The sequence below is a fragment of the Epinephelus fuscoguttatus genome, linkage group LG8 (assembly GCF_011397635.1).
Source record: "Epinephelus fuscoguttatus linkage group LG8, E.fuscoguttatus.final_Chr_v1".
Classification (NCBI taxonomy): Eukaryota; Metazoa; Chordata; class Actinopteri; order Perciformes; family Serranidae; genus Epinephelus; species Epinephelus fuscoguttatus.
Genome location: NC_064759.1, coordinates 45878378 through 45895866, shown reverse-complemented (window position 1 = coordinate 45895866; position 17489 = coordinate 45878378). Strand labels below are relative to the sequence as shown.

The window sequence follows — 17489 nt, the reverse complement described above, 5'->3', positions numbered from 1 at the left end:
TTCGGTTAAGGAGGAGAAATTATAATGATGGCAATATTAGTCCAAAAGTCAATTAGTCAGTCAAGGAGGGGTTAATGTGCTGATCCAGGGGATACCTTAGTGTGTGTGTGTGTGTGTGTGTGTGTGTGTGTGTGTGTGTGTGTGTGTGCGTGCGTGCGTGCGTGCGTGTGTGTGTGTGAAGGGGGGGAAAAGATGAATGGGGCTGGGCTGCAGTGTGGCCTACTGCCTTGGCAGGTGAGATGCTGGTTGCAGTATATCGAAGTTCTTCTTGGTCCAGTTTCTCCATAGTCAGAAAGCCTGACCAATTCACTCGTCAAGAGCCTTCATGCAACCAGAGTTCCTCAGCAGGGTTTCAGTCGTCTGCAGCTGCTCTGCTCTCAACGTCCCCATTCATCTGACTAAGCAGCGTACCCACTTCCTGTTAGTAGTGCTGAGGCTACTCTGTTGTGGCTCTCATTGGCTACTTAACTAACATGACATTCATTCACACAGTTTCACATAGTTTCACATAGTTTAGTTTTATTTACCCTGGGTTACAGACAACAGAGGAGAGCAACAGATAAACAACAGAGAGAAATGGACAGACAACAGAGGAGAGAAACAGACAACAGAGGAGAGTGGACAGACAGACGAGAGCAACAGACCACAGAAGAGAGAAACAGACAGACAACAGAGGAGAGCAGAAATGACACCAGAGGTGAGCAACAGAGATAGTTCAGGTCAGGGTGACAAACAATTCACTAAAACAGAGACAAACAACTAAGAGAAAGACCACTAGATGATAAAAAAGAGACACTACACTTTAAATGACACATTTGAAGTTATTCTTGTTAAAAGAAAGTTATTATAAAACATAACAAATGAAAGTTGGAACTGGACTGGTAGATCTTGGCAGGCTGGCTTCTTGAAAAGTAGATCTTGGTTCAAAAAAGGTTTGGCACCCCTGGTATATACTATTTCCCTTTATATTTGTACTGCATGTTGAAGGTGAATTTCACTCTGTGTATAGAGCAATGTGACAATAGAGACTTAAAGTGTTTGGGTTTTTTTTAACTGTCATTTTGTTCTGTTTTTCTTCCAGTCCCTGCTGACTCTGGGTAGGGTGATCATTGCTCTGGTGGAGAAGAGGCCCAACATTCCCTACAGGGAGTCCAAGCAGAGGGGGAAGGGGGAGGGAGGTGTGAGTGGGTGAGTATGAGGCACAAATTTTCTTTCCCCAGGAAATCCTGAGAACACTGTAATATGCTAAAAGAGCATACTGAACAAGCCTGAAGTCAACCAGAAAACGACTGAGTGTTCTGCAGAGAGAAATACCATGTGATTAGATCCATTAAGTGATGTTATATATATTTTTGCCAAAATGTTCTGTTTGTAAAATGACAAGTATTATTTTACCAACAGCAGTGGTAGTTGCTGGAGTGCACTAATGTCTCTGTAACTATGTTGTGTGTTCCAGAGTTACCTTCGGGCAGTGAGGGTCTGTCTAGCCCACCTTCACCAAACAGCTGTCCATCCCTCTTGACTCCTGCAGCAGTATTTTCAGCTAAGCCAATGTATTCTTCTTTTTCTCCAGTATCTTTTTTGCATCTCATCTCACATACACTTCATTCAAACCCCCTGCTCACACCACTGATGAACAAAAGCCCACATTGCATTTTCTGTATTATTACTGAATAAATATTGGCTAGGTTAAATCTTTGTCCTTGTGTAATTTCCCTCCCTAATGACAGGTTCATAACAGTACAGTTTACTAAGCAGTTATTTGCTCATTGGTTTGTGATTCACATGCACTAAAATAAACCAGAATGCAGGAAATTAAATTTCTGATCTGACTTTAAAAGTGGGCTGACTTGGGCTATATTTCATGCTATATTTCACAGCCTGAATTATTTCCCCAATCCGGCCGTGGGCCTATACATTATTATACTCTAAAATTTGACATATACAAACAGAAATCTGTGTTTGTAAAAGAACTTAATGGCAAAATTCTCTAATTGTTTGTTTTTGGTGTTTTCAATCAAAGCCCGGGTGTGACACAATTTCAAGCAATCAAAAGCATCTGGTAAGATGATCGATATGTGCACTGTGGTTGGTTAGGTTTTTATCCACTCCCCTATTTAAAGAAGAGCTTTGACAGTTATCAGATCTCGACAATGGCAGATTTGCTTGTGTTGGAACAGCAGTACGCGCATGTGAGACGTGAGTGAGTTTTCAGGGACCGCAGGGATCTCCTCATGGACAATGATGATTGGCTTATTAGTCGCTTTCGGGTCCCAAGTCATGTGATCATTGATTTATGCCACAATTTAGAAGCCCACTTATAGAAGGAAACCAGAGGGTCAAATGCCTTACCTGTGCCGGTGCAGATGCTCGCCACGCTGGGGTTTTTGGCTACCGGGACCTTTCAGCGCGAGATCAGGGACAGGGCTGGGGTCTCCCAGCCAACTATCAGCAGGACGATGCCAGCAATGTTGGCACCAATCAAGTCCCTCTCCCGAAATTACATTCGGTTCCCGTACAATGATGCCCAGCAATCTGTGATTAAAAGGCAATTTTATGAGATTGCTGGGTTTCCAAATGTAATTGGAGCAATTGATTGTACTCCTGTGCATCTGAAGCCACCATCCATGAATGATTACGCATTCATCAATCGCAAAAATTACCACTCTATTAACGTACAGGTAATTTGTGATGCCAGGCTATCACTACTAAACGTGGTAGCCAAGTGGCCGGAGGTGACACAAGACTCATTTATATTCCATAACAGTAGCGTGGGGGCACAGCTACAGGAGGGTGCACTGCAGAGCCGAAGTCATCTCCTTGGTACAGTAAGTAGGTAAACTGCGTTAAATTAATCTAAACAAAGTAGGTTATTAAATGATTAACATTTTGGTATGGTTCTTGTTCCAGATGACAGAGGTTCACGAAATACCTTATAACCCTGCTGGCAAAGCCTGCCACAGAGCAGGAGCGCAGGTTTAACAGTGCGCACACACGCTGTGACGGTTTGACTTGAGAGATTGGTTTTTAAAGGGTGCCAGTCAGGTATCCCTCCTGACATTTAGGATTGTTTTTGTTTGTTTGTTTGTTTCAGTCAAACACACACACCAGGGTCCTGTATCATGAAGCAGGATTAATGTCTTAGCGAGGTAACTTCAGGGTTAACCCTGGGTTTTCGGTCTCACGAAGCCGGTTCAGTTCTTATCGGGGTAGATCACCATGGTAACTTACTCTGAACGGCTATCCTGCTCCGGAGCAGGGTAAGTTCAGGGTTGAATCTGATCCTATAAAAAGCACCACCCACTGGCCAATCAGCTGTTCGGAAAAAAATGACTCCGCTGACAGAAATGCAGCCCAGTCATGACGGGAAGTTTAATTCATTTGATTAATTTTGATTTTAAAGTTTTTTTTGAACATTTAAAAAGAAAAGAAAGCAACAACGACAATGAAAAGATTGTTCAGAAAGGAGTGGAAAGAAGTCAAAATTTCATCCCACCCCTTCATAAGAAAGAAACTGATAATTTGCGGACACTTAATAGCACCATTAATTAGTGCCAACATTTTGTTTTGTTGGAGGAAATGATCCCTGTTAAAGATAATGGGCCTAATTGACAGCTTTGCTGCTGGAAATGTGGAAAGTAGCCTATCATGTCTACACTTCATGGTGTTTGAGGGATTTTCCTTATTGTTTTTTTAAAGAGGGAGACTAGGTATATTTTTGCGCAGTTGTTAATTTCTAACACAGCTCAATATCAGGATGATTTTATTCAGACTATCAATTTGGTGTTGATATGATTTAATTGTGGCGTCAGCTTTAAGCTTTATTGTAGCATATATAACGTTATGACAAAGAAGACCAATTTATCAGACGCAATGATGTTAGACAATAATTGTAATATACGCAATTCATCTGCGCAGCATTGGTTTCATGGGATTCAAGGGTGTGATCAGTGTCAGATGTACAGGTACTGTAGCTACTTGAACCAGTGATGAGTAATTTAACCCTACACATCATTTTATTTGCTACCTTGTTTTGTCTTGATTTTTCCCTCTATTTCTGTAATGTTGCTTTTCTCCTCCTCATATTTTAGTAGAATTAATCTCTGATCCTCACATGAGAAATACTTTTTTCCCCTCACATACGGCGCTCTGTGAGGACGCTCAGTGACGCTCAGTCACACTGCGCTTCTCCCATGATTGTGATTGGTCCGCTGCGTGCACGTTCACGGCTCTTGATAAAGCAACCCTGGGTTGAGTTACCGAGTTGATATCCATCGTCGTGATACCGATTATCCTGATTGCCATTGTTAGGGTTAGTCAACCCAGGATAGGTCTGGGTAACCCAGGAAAGGTTGATCTCGCTTCGTGATACAGGCCCCAGGACACACACTCAAAATATGCACCCTCAGCATTGAATAAATAAATAAATAACCCAGCATGAAACAAGAACACAATATGATCATAGGAAACACACAAACACAATATTTCATTGCACATCCAGTGTATTCAGAAATTCTCCACCGTTATGGAACATTCAGAGTTCATGCAGGATTAATTCACAGTTCATCTCCAGTGCCCAAAAACAAAATAGAAGGAAAAAAAGAATACTCCAGTTCAGGTTTTCCTGAAGACCTCAGCACTCCAGGGGTAAACCCAGTGCCTACAGGAAACACAACCAAACAACCTCAGTTTGGAGGGCCATTTGAGCGGTACACCAACACAGTGTGAAAAACACATTTTAACAAGATACACAGTACAAATCAAAAGCATTACTTTTAAGTCAACACAAAATCATTCACTCACAGTCGTCAGTCACATCAGTCAGTACGGAATCCGTTCCAGATTTTCCTTCTGCCGGTGCCTTTAGACTGTCCGCAGATGGTGACGTCAGCTGACAGCCGGAGCGATACGCCGCTACAAGTAGGCTAGTGAGTCAATATTAAGTAGTGAGCAGCCTGATCATAGGATGATGGTTTGTCAGACATAACCAGTAAGAAAAAGTCTCACCATGGGTTTCTTCCTCCTCCTGCGTGGTTCAGTCTCCTGCTGCGTGCTGCTGCAGCAACTCCTCTCACAGAGTACCAGGACTGAACACGGAAGCAGATTACTTTAATGAAGCCGTGAACCACGGACAAATCAGTGAGTAGTGGGTGTGTAAATAGGTGTGTCCAGGGGGTACGTCAGGCACCTGGCTCACAGGCTGTCACAACGCACATGGGTCATGGTGGAGCGCTGCTTCAGGTTGCTCAAGGGCAGGTGGCTCTGTCTTGGACCAGCAGAGGGAACGCTGCTGTATACCCCAGAAAAGGTGTGCCAGTGCCACATCATTTTGGCCTGTGCAGTTTTGCACAATATTGCTTTAGACAATGGAGTGCCGTTTGATGTGCCAGCGCTGCCAGATGAACCAATGCCCAGGGAACCGTGGCCAGCACAGCCTCCACTGGGGGCTATATGGAGGAGACAGGACCTCATTCATTGCTTCTAAAATGTAAAGTATACCTTAAAGTTGTTTAAGTGCTCTACAGTATTTAATCAGTAATGTAATGCAAGTATAGCCTAGGGGCTATTGGCTAAAGGGATATTCAATACAGACAATGGACAATGTTTAGTCATTTAAAAAAAAAAAAATCAGGTCTTTTTTTTTACATTCTTGTTAATTTCTTTTAGCGTGTTATTAATTTGGATGCTAACAACTGAAGCCAATAAACGGCATATTTCTGTCTGCCTTTCCAGGACCTCTGCCGTGATGATTGCTGGTCTTGGCTCAGCATGGGAGGCAGAGGGGACGCGCTTGCCCTCAGTTGCCTGGCTCGGTGGGTCTGGCTCGGTGGGACCGCTCTGGGGAGAAGACCTGGACACTATGCCGCTGGTGCCTGGCTCTGAAACAGCATTTAAACAAAACAATAAAAATGTGTACCTGCGTAACATGTGTAAGCCTGTTTATTTGGACAATAGTGTACTGTCAGGGTTAAATTAACTGTCCAATTTTACAATGCAAGCAAAAGGAGGGCTGTTAGTTGCCATCCTGCTCCAGTTCCGATGCAAGTGCGTCTGTGTCTCCACCACCACCACCACTTATGCCAGAGATAGATTCTGACCCGATTCGTGAGGAGATTCTTTCCTCGGTCCCTGTCAGGGTCAGGCTGGGGTCTGGTTGGCCTCCTCTGGTCTGCGTGCTGCTGCGCCTAAGGGCAGCAACATGCTTTTTGTTGCCAGCTTTAAGTCTGACCACTTTTTCTTGACCTAAACGTAAAGAATTACCAGGCATAGGCTATTAGGCTATGGATGAATAAAAGATTCATTTTTTTACTATCATCATCATTAGGCATAGGCTACTTATTGAGAATTTTATTCAAATGTCAGCTGGAGTCTGTTTGTCAACGGCGACGCTGTTGACAGCCTCCATGATCTTCTTCCAGACAGTGTTTTTACAGGCTCTTTTAATGCCAGTTTTTAAACTTCCAAAAAGCACATCTTTATTTACCTCCACCTCAGACATGAGGGTGTCGATTTCATTCATTCATTCATTCATCTTCTGACCGCTTCATCCTCTTGAGGGTCGCGGGGGGGCTGGAGCCTATCCCAGCTGACATTGGGCGAGAGGCAGGGTACACCCTGGACAGGTCGCCAGACTATCGCAGGGCTGACACATAGAGACAAACAACCATTCACGCGCTACGGACAATTTAGAGTTATCAATTAACCTAGTCCCCAATCTGCATGTCTTTGGACTGTGGGAGGAAGCCGGAGTGCCCGGAGAGAACCCACGCTGACACGGGGAGAACATGCAAACTCCGCACAGAAGGGCTCCTATGCCCGGGATCGAACAACCCTCTTGCTGTGAGGCGAGAGTGATAACCACCACACCACCGTGCCGCCCGGTGTCGATTTCCAGCTCGGAAAAGTTTTCTGGTCTATTAACAATGTATAAAATGCTGCACCCTGCTTTTGTCCCCCCCAGCCCGCAACATAAATGTTTACTGTTGCCATGGCAGCAGATGCTTGTTCAGTAGCTAACGTTAGCTTAACGCAATCTACATATTAACAATGATCAATACAACTACAGTACAGGCCAAAAGTTTGGACACACCTTCTCATTCAATGCGTTTTCTTTATTTTCATGACTATTTACATTGTAGATTCTCACTGAAGGCATCAAAACTATGAATGAACACATGTGGAGTTATGTACTTGACAAAAAAAGGTGAAATAACTGAAAACATGTTTTATATTCTAGTTTCTTCAAAATAGCCACCCTTTGCTCTGATTACTGCTTTGCACACTCTTGGCATTCTCTCCATGAGCTTCAAGAGGTAGTCACCTGAAATGGTTTCCACTTCACAGGTGTACCTTATCAGGGTTAATTAGTGGAATTTCTTGCTTTATCAATGGGGTTGGGACCATCAGTTGTGTTGTGCAGAAGTCAGGTTAATACACAGCCGACAGCCCTATTGGACAACTGTTAAAATTCATATTATGGCAGGAACCAATCAGCTAACTAAAGAAAAACGAGTGGCCATCATTACTTTAAGAAATGAAGGTCAGTCAGTCTGGAAAATTGCAAAAACTTTAAATGTGTCCCCAAGTGGAGTCGCAAAAACCATCAAGCGCTACAACGAAACTGGCACACATGAGGACCGACCCAGGAAAGGAAGACCAAGAGTCACCTCTGCTTCTGAGGATAAGTTCATCTGAGTCACCAGCCTCAGAAATCGCAAGTTAACAGCAGCTCAGATCAGAGACCAGATGAATGCCACACAGAGTTCTAGCAGCAGACCCATCTCTTGAACAACTGTTAAGAGGAGACTGCGCGAATCAGGCCTTCATGGTCAAATAGCTGCTAGGAAACCACTGCTAAGGAGAGGCAACAAGCAGAAGAGATTTGTTTGGGCCAAGAAACACAAGGAATGGACATTAGACCAGTGGAAATCTGTGCTTTGGTCTGATGAGTCCAAATTTGAGATCTTTGGTTCCAACCGCCGTGTCTTTGTGAGACGCAGAAAAGGTGAACGGATGGATTCCACATGCCTGGTTCCCACTGTGAAGCATGGAGGAGGAGGTGTGATGGTGTGGGGGTGTTTTGCTGGTGACACTGTTGGGGATTTATTCAAAATTGAAGGCACACTGAACCAGCATGGCTACCACAGCATCCTGCAGCGACATGCCATCCCATCCGGTTTGCATTTAGTTGGACGATCATTTATTTTTCAACAGGACAATGACCCCAAACACACCTCCAGGCTGTGTAAGGGCTATTTGACCAAGAAGGAGAGTGATGGAGCGCTGTAGCAGATGACCTGGCCTCCACAGTCACCGGACCTGAACCCAAACGAGATGGTTTGGGGTGAGCTGGACCGCAGAGTGAAGGCAAAGGGGCCAACAAGTGCTAAACACCTCTGGGAACTCCTTCAAGACTGTTGGAAAACCATTTCAGGTGACTACCTCTTGAAGCTCATGGAGAGAATGCCAAGAGTGTGCAAAGCAGTAATCAGAGCAAAGGGTGGCTATTTTGAAGAAACTAGAATATAAAACATGTTTTCAGTTATTTCACCTTTTTTTGTTAAGTACATAACTCCACATGTGTTCATTCATAGTTTTGATGCCTTCAGTGAGAATCTACAATGTAAATAGTCATGAAAATAAAGAAAATGCATTGAATGAGAAGGTGTGTCCAAACTTTTGGCCTGTACTGTACAATATTACATTTATAAACAAAAAGAGCTACCAACACCAACAGCTGTTCTATCAAAGACCTTAACCAGGGTGTTGCCACTTGTCATATCTTACAACAGTTAACATAACCTCACTGAAACAATGTAACCTAACTAAACACGGTGCAGTCAGCACAGACGTTACAATTACATTAGTAAGAGTACACTAATAATAAGATGTGAAGTGCTTTGTGACTTTAATCCTACTCAAAAGAATAAATGAAAAATATAAAGGATGAGTTGGCTGATAACTGCCAACTGAAGAAGCAGCCAAGCCACTGTGCCTTTTATACTCAAACAGAATGTATACAAAAGTGCGTGCAAAATACATAGAACAAATAAACACACACTAATATTCATTGTATGACATTAACATCAAACAATGAATGCAGGTTACTTATCGCTGATTATTATTAAAAAAAAAAAACAACAACAAAAAACAGCTCATAGAAAGACTGCATGCTCTTACTTTCACATGCGGAAATGACGTCATCAGCTGGGTGATCATGTGCTATCCGAAGATGGCCGAGTGATACGAGTGCATTTTCGTTCAGAAAGTTTGTCTCAAAAATCCGTGTGTGTAAAAAGCAAATCCACACACTTAGAACTGAGATCCACAAGTGTTTTTTCGATTCACAAATAAAAACTGAGTTCACAAATGCCTGTTCAAAAGTTGTAAATGTTAGGAAGGTATTCACAAATGCTTTTCATTTATTTGCAAATTAATTTAATGTATTCACAGATATTCTTTGTATTTGTAGAATGTGTTTTATATTTACAGATTACACATTTACACACAGATTGTCGATCTGTTCACACACATAATTATGAAATGTGTGCAGATCAAGAAATATTTGTAGATCACCCTCTGTGCATTTACAGGTATTAATGAGACAAATCTAACTCCATAGTGACATGCTAATGACGATTGATTTCAGACGCTGCTTTTATCAAGGCCTGATCATTCTTACGCTGGGATTGATCAGATACGAACTGCGCTCAGATCTGCACCCGTTTCCACACAAGATTAATAAATGAGGGCCATTGTCTCTATTAATATTGAACCTGCTGTAAAATGTTTTTGTGATCTCTGTTGAGAGTTCTGAAACAATGTCTGCAGCGGTCAAGTCCTCTTTGCTGTAAAAGATGATGAGGTGTACTGTCACTTCAAATAATAAAAGCACCAATAATATCAGGATAAATATTAATTAGTAGTAATTCATACCTTGCCTCTGCAGTGTGTTCCATGTGTCTAGCCAAAAGTTAAAAAAAAAAAAAAAAAAAAAGGGTTGGCAGGTTCTCCTGTAACTGAAACAGCACATGGGATAAGTTAGCTTTCAGGGCTTTTTACTTCAGGAATATCTTAAAGCCTTGAAGGCAAACTTCACTCAACAGACAGGAAACATGGATTAACAACAACATTGTTTAACAAAACAAATTCAGCTCAGTAATAACTGTCAAGGTTCATGGACAAAGCAGTTGTTTTTTTGCTAGTGACCCATTATTAGCTCAAGCATGTTTACATTGCATAAATTAGCCTAGAGGCTGCCAGGCTTTTATTTCTGTACTCATAGCTTACAAATTCCATGTAACGTTACTTTCTCTTACTCACCATTGGTTCAGTCACTGCCTTTCCTGACATGACAGCACGATTGAATTTCAGCCTGCATGCGTGTTTTTTCAACCGGACATTGATGAAACAGAGCAACTTGTAATGAGCAGTTAACAGAATGAGATGCACATGTTTTATCTCATAACAGCATTGTTTACATATAGCATAGGCTTCATGTATTGACTTGTATTTTCTTCATAATCCAAAATATTTCCACATTGCTGATTTATTCCTGAGTAAATAACACTATCCTCATCATCTTTGTCTTGGCTGCTTGTGGTCTGCTTGCTGCTTTTTGATGGTGACACAGACTTCCGAAATAGAAACAGATCCTAAAGACGATGACGTGGATTGATGTTTTCACTTCGCGTCAATGATTCTGCATCTCAGTCTGTGCCCAGCACTCCGTATTACAACGGCGCACGTAATGAAAATGTGGTAGCAGATATTTTAATTGTGGCAGGCCAACACAAAGAAATAAATGTGTGGAAAACTGCTCTGGTTAATTGAATGGGTGGCATTACACATGTAGCTGTCTATGTTTAACCTACCAGTTATGCAGGCAATTCTCCTTTTTTTGTGATGTATGTATTTTTTTGGGCTGCGTTGAAGCAGTGAGCTTCTCTGTTCAGCAGTATTTGCTCTGCTTGTGGTTGATGATGTGTGTTGTGTCATTGCAGAGTGCAGGAGGACCACCCCATCATGTCTTTCACTGTTTCCAAAAACGGAAGGTTAGCTCTGCTCAATGTTGCAACTCAGGTGAGCAGCTTCTTACTTCCTCACATCCACACCACAATACAGTATAACTTCCCTTTTATTAGAACTTCAGCTGGTTGCTTTAATACCAGGTCTGTTTAATGTTGTAATGTGTGTCTCAATAAATGCTGTGTGTTTTCAGGGAGTGCACCTATGGGACCTGCAGGACCGGGTGCTGGTGAGGAAGTACCAAGGGGTGACCCAGGGCTTCTACACCATCCACTCCTGCTTCGGAGGGCACAATGAAGACTTTATCGCAAGTGGTAGTGAAGGCAAGACAACATAATGTTTAGAGAAAAGCTCAGACCAGCTGCTTTCTGTTGTGGACCAGGGACAGACAAATGAAAAAAGAAAGGTCAAAATTAACAGGCAGGAGCAGACATAATGAGCTGTTTAGTTGGATTTATACTTGTGTGTCAGCTCTATACACAGCCTATGATGTAGCCTACACAGGTGGCATACGTCGTTGTGAGCATTTATGCGTGTGCGGTGGTGTGACCGTGTCACTCTGCAGTTACACTTCGAAAAAACTAGTCAGCAGTGGGATTTCTGTGCTGTAGTTTGTGCTGTAAAGTTTAGTTGATTCAGAACATACCCAAAACACACATTAAACATGGCCTAATAGAGACAGTTTCAAACATAAGTACACAAATCCCAAACGCTTGTCTTTTGCTGGACAGATTTTCCCTACAAACACAACATGCTAATGTTATTAGCACAAGCCTATAGCATTTTAAATTGTTCAAATTAGCCTAGCGGCTTGCTGACATTTTCTCTAGTCATATGAAGCCAGGAACAACGGCAACTTTTAAGAAAATGTAACGTTACATGCTTCGGCTCCATTACAACTCACAAGATTCACTGACAAAACAATTGTCTTATACTAAACACGTTTTCCACACAAATATAACATGTTAACGTTGTTGCCACAAGCCTATGGCATTTTACATTGTATAGATTAGCATAGTGACAAGTGGAGATTTCCTCTACTCATATGAAGCCAGTATAAATCACACACAGGACTTAATGCTTTTTTGTGGGAGTTTTATTGTCCTCACAGCCTATTGTTTCTCGTCTGTGAAATAAAAGTAATTGAAAGCTTTGTTTCTACTAAGGGAAATGGTTTACAGCTTACAAAAATAGACAGGAGGTCTAAGTCGCTGTCACATGTAGTTACATTTCTGTAGAGGTGCATGTCAGACTGAGTTGCAGGTTATGCAGTTACGCTATTGGTATGGTGTCGATTCAAAGCAGAAGTATAAAATCCTGCTTTAGATGAGCAGCTGCAGGTAACAGGCTTCACACCTCTAACTTCTTGGCGATGGAACCAACCAATGTTATCAGGTTCCCTGTTGCCCTGAGGTTGAGCCTGAAATATTGCCAAGTACGCACTTTTGCTTTCATTTTGATTCCAGATCCTCCACCACATTCTTTTTGGTCAACTCTCTCTCTCTTATAAGTAAAATCAGACCCCTGCTACTGCAAAGCCTCATTGGGCAAATAATGTAATTGATGTGTGCCTGAAAACTATGTAACACCAGTAACACAGTAAACAGTAAACTGGTAGCAGCTGATGAAGTCCTGTCCTGTCTCCTGTCAGACCACAAAGTTTACATCTGGCACCGGCGCAGTGAGCTGCCCATCGCAGAGCTGACTGGTCACACCCGCACAGTCAACTGTGTGAGCTGGAACCCTGTCCTGCCTGGACTGCTGGCCAGCGCCTCAGATGACGGGACCGTCCGAATTTGGGGACCCGCTCCCTTCCTGGATGTTCAGGATGTAGAGGGGCTCAATGGTATGAGTATGACAACTACTGTGCGTACTTACGAGAGAAAGGTTGTATTATCTTTTGGCTATTGCTTTCATCAGGTTCCTCAGCAATTTACATTTAAAGAGAATGAGAGACCACAGTTTTTTTTCTACATTTTTTAAAATTACCAGCAACAGTTCTCCTAAACACAGGAACATTTCAGGTTCTGAATTTTGATTAAGATAAGATATAATATAAATATATATATTACACTGAAATGTAGTAAGATTAAGTCTTTGTGGCTTAGATGAAGTAATATTTTGGTTTTTTTTTGTCAAAAGGGGTGCATTATGTGAGTAGTCAATCACTTTTGAGAGGAAACTTAAATAAATCAGTCTTTGATGAGAAACATTAACATGGAAATAATATGAATGAAAAAGAAAGCAGGGCTCTGAAGCACAGGTTGCAAAGGGAGGAGAACGCAGTAATAGTAAAAATGTATAAAGCACTTCAAAAACAAGTCACAGAGTGCTTTATGAAAAACATAAAATCAAGATAAATCAGATGACGATGCCATTAGATTATTTAAAAATGAAAATAGTACCAAATAAGGTTAAAACATAATTGCACAAAGACATGGATTAAAAACATAAAGGCAGTTGAGAAGAATGCTGTTTTAAAGTGATTTCTTTTAAAGAGAGGTTTAATTGGAGAAACAGAACATGTCTGTCTGATCTCCTCAGGCAGGTTGTTCCAGAGTCGAGGGGTCCTGACTCCAAAGAGCTGGATTCCTCTGGTTTTCAGCCTTGACCAAAAACTACCAAGGCCTCAGGCTCACATGTCAGAGATGCAGACAGGGGCCAACCTCATACAGTACAGGCCAAAAGTTTGGACACACCTTCTCATTCAATGCGTTTTCTTTATTTTCATGACTGTTTACATTGTAGATTCTCACTGAAGGCATCAAAACTATGAATGAACACATGTGGAGTTATGTACTTAACAAAAAAAGGTGAAATAACTGAAAACATGTTTTATATTCTAGTTTCTTCAAAATAGCCACCCTTTGCTCTGATTACTGCTTTGCACACGCTTGGCATTCTCTCCATGAGCTTCAAGAGGTAGTCACCTGAAATAGTTTTCCAACAGTCTTGAAGGAGTTCCCAGAGGTGTTTAGCACTTGTTGGCCCCTTTGCCTTCACTCTGCGGTCCAGCTCACCCCAAACCATCTCGATTGGGTTCAGGTCTGGTGACTGTGGAGGCCAGGTCATCTGCCGCAGCACTCCATCACTCTCCTTCTTGGTCAAATAGCCCTTACACAGCCTGGAGGTGTGTTTGGGGTCATTGTCCTGTTGAAAAATAAATGATCGTCCAACTAAACGCAAACCGGATGGGATGGTATGTCGCTGCAGGATGCTGTGGTAGCCATGCTGGTTCAGTGTGCCTTCAATTTTGAATAAATCCCCAACAGTGTCACCAGAAAAACACCCCCACACCATCACACCTCCTCCTCCATGCTTCACAGTGGGAACCAGGCATGTGGAATCCATCCGTTCACCTTTTCTGCGTCTCACAAAGACACGGCGGTTGGAACCAAAGATCTCAAATTTGGACTCATCAGACCAAAGCACAGATTTCCACTGGTCTAATGTCCATTCCTTGTGTTTCTTGGCCCAAACAAATCTCTTCTGCTTGTTGCCTCTCCTTAGCAGTGGTTTCCTAGCAGCTATTTGACCATGAAGGCCTGATTCGCACAGTCTCCTCTTAACAGTTGTTCTAGAGATGGGTCTGCTGCTAGAACTCTGTGTGGCATTCATCTGGTCTCTGACCTGAGCTGCTGTTAACTTGCGATTTCTGAGGCTGGTGACTCGGATGAACTTATCCTCAGAAGCAGAGGTGACTCTTGGTCTTCCTTTCCTGGGTCGGTCCTCATGTGTGCCAGTTTCGTTGTAGTGCTTGATGGTTTTTGCGACTCCACTTGGGGACACATTTAAAGTTTTTGCAATTTTCCAGACTGACTGACCTTCATTTCTTAAAGTAATGATGGCCACTCGTTTTTCTTTAGTTAGCTGATTGGTTCTTGCCATAATATGAATTTTAACAGTTGTCCAATAGGGCTGTCGGCTGTGTATTAACCTGACTTCTGCACAACACAACTGATGGTCCCAACCCCACTGATAAAGCAAGAAATTCCACTAATTAACCCTGATAAGGCACACCTGTGAAGTGGAAACCATTTCAGGTGACTACCTCTTGAAGCTCATCGAGAGAATGCCAAGAGTGTGCAAAGCAGTAATCAGAGCAAAGGGTGGCTATTTTGAAGAAACTAGAATATAAAACATGTTTTCAGTTATTTCACCTTTTTTTGTTAAGTACATAACTCCACATGTGTTCATTCATAGTTTTGATGCCTTCAGTGAGAATCTAAAATGTAAATAGTCATGAAAATAAAGAAAACGCATTGAATGAGAAGGTGTGTCCAAACTTTTGGCCTGTACTGTATATGCCTTAAAAGTAAATATTAAAATCTATTCTAAACATAAAGGTAACTAATGTAGCTATGCTAAGATTGGGGTTAGGAACATTGTTTAGTTGGATCTTGACTTGCTGCAGCATTCTGGACCAGTTAAAGGTTGGACATGTTGTATTGACACAGACAGAAATATAAAGAGTCACAGTTTTCTAACCAGGATGTAATAAAAGCATATGCATGACAGTTTCATGTCAGCATGTTTTTTGCACATCAAAAAGATCCACTTTTTGAAATGTTGTGGAGGAGCAGGAAGCACCAGGTATCACATGACAACTAAGCCTGTTGTTTCTTCAATAGGGTTTCAAGCAGGAGGACATGTGTTGCTGTAATCAAAAGAGAAATCATCTGCACTGGAACTAGAAACTAATATTGTGTTCTGATAGATCTGACATCATATAAATGGAGAATAATAGCAGACAAAAATCTAAATCCTGAGAGACTCCATGAGTTAACTGGGTAGTAAAAGTTTTATGATGGTCAGTGGCCACACAGAAAGTCAGTCATATCCAATATGCCTACCCCAATGCTAAAGGCTTTCCCTAAAAATCAAGTGGTCAAGTGTATCAAAAGCTGCAGTAAGAGCAATTATTCACATGCTTGGCCACTGTCAGCTGCTGAAAGAATCGTATTAAGAAATGCTGAAGGTGGAGTCAGTGGGTCTCATTCATGAAAAGTGAGTAAATCTGTGTGTAGATTTGCACATAAAAGCCAATGCTACTAAAAACCTACTCCGGATTCAGGAATGCCGCGGGAAACTCAGATTTGATTGTAAACACGTGTGTATGATCATGAATGCCAATCCATCGTAAAGTGACAGCGCACTCCCGGTAATCAGTAATTAGCATAAATCCCCGCCCATGAATAGCCAATGACCACCATATAAAGAGGTGTAGGTGCATCCAGTCACCTGTCAGTCATGGCGCAAACAAAGAAATCGAGAGAAAGAAAAAGAATTTTTTCCGAAGCGAAGATCGAAATAATTTTGGGTGAAGTGGACTTAAGAAAAAACATTTTATTTTCTTCAGTTAGTAGTGGTGTGACAGGGACAGGCAAAGCGAAGGCCTGGAGGGAGGTAACATATGCTGTTAATGTTGTCTTCGTACAAAGAACCATGTCAGAGGTGAAGCGTAAATGGTTTGATATGAACCTGGAGGCAAAGAAACGCATAAGCACACGCACAAAAAATACAGCGGTCACCAAACAAGCATAAGATTCATTTGTGGGGTTTTGAATGAAGTGGGAACGGGAAACCAGAGATGTTTTGTGCATAATGGATAAACTCTAAATCAGTGACGGCTGTCGGAATGTAGAGCTATTTAACATTTATTTTAACAAATGATACGGATAACATATAGCCTACAGCAGTTTTGTGTGCATCGTCTGAAAATTATTTGAATATTAATAGCCTAAAGCTCTGTTTTATACAACGTAAATTAAACATTTTTCAGATCAGATTTATTCATTCAAATGATCAAAAGCCCCCCCCACCCACCCCCAACCGTGTTGTCTCAAGTAATTCTTTCAGCTGGCGCGTGCTCCTTCGTGGCTCCACCGCCTGCTGCCCCTGCTGCCCCTGCTGAACCCAGGCACCAAGGCCGAAGAGGCTGTGACCCGGCAGTCCTTACGGATATTTTTATTATCATCATTCAACATGTAGAAAGAATGTGTAATCTATTGAGTCGATTTACATAGGTAATTCACAACCATGAAACTAAGACTGCCTGAAACTAACCTCAAGTGGCTCAAAGAAACACAACGACAGTCGTTCACTGGTAACCACACATTATGCCTAACGACTGTTGCTCACCAGTGGCCCCACTCACTCCTAACGACTGTCGTTCACTAGTGTGACTCACCTGACCCAAACAATGGTCCAGTGAAACTCCACTAACGAAGTATTGTCTTATGAGGGTGGTGGGTGTACACCTCCACAGAGGTTAAAAACCTGAGTCTTACTCCACTGTTTGTCAGACTAGTGAGGACTAGTCAGACCGATGCGTTGAGAACTGATGAAGCCGCTTGGATAAGAGGCGAAACGTCTTCTAGACAAAATCAAAGTCCAGTTGCCTACGATTTAATTGTTGCCAAAATGGAATTGACCTGGATAAATGAGAATATCCACAGACT

General features: G+C 42.1%; 1 protein-coding gene across 3 annotated transcripts in view; it reads left to right on the top strand.

Moving 5' to 3' along the window:
• The window catches only part of wdr26a (WD repeat domain 26a), a 154707-nt gene that overhangs the window by 126674 nt on the left and 10544 nt on the right, over positions 1-17489 (top strand). The window contains exons 11-13 of one of the 3 annotated variants that reach the window (XM_049583154.1): positions 11004-11082; positions 11222-11351; positions 12680-12874. In XM_049583154.1, the coding sequence (XP_049439111.1) occupies positions 11004-11082; positions 11222-11351; positions 12680-12874 (404 nt within the window). Of the gene's footprint in view, positions 1-1081; positions 1189-1456; positions 1475-11003; positions 11083-11221; positions 11352-12679; positions 12875-17489 lie in introns of those variants that run through there. The other 2 variants (XM_049583155.1, XR_007449789.1) reach the window with 2 other exon arrangements.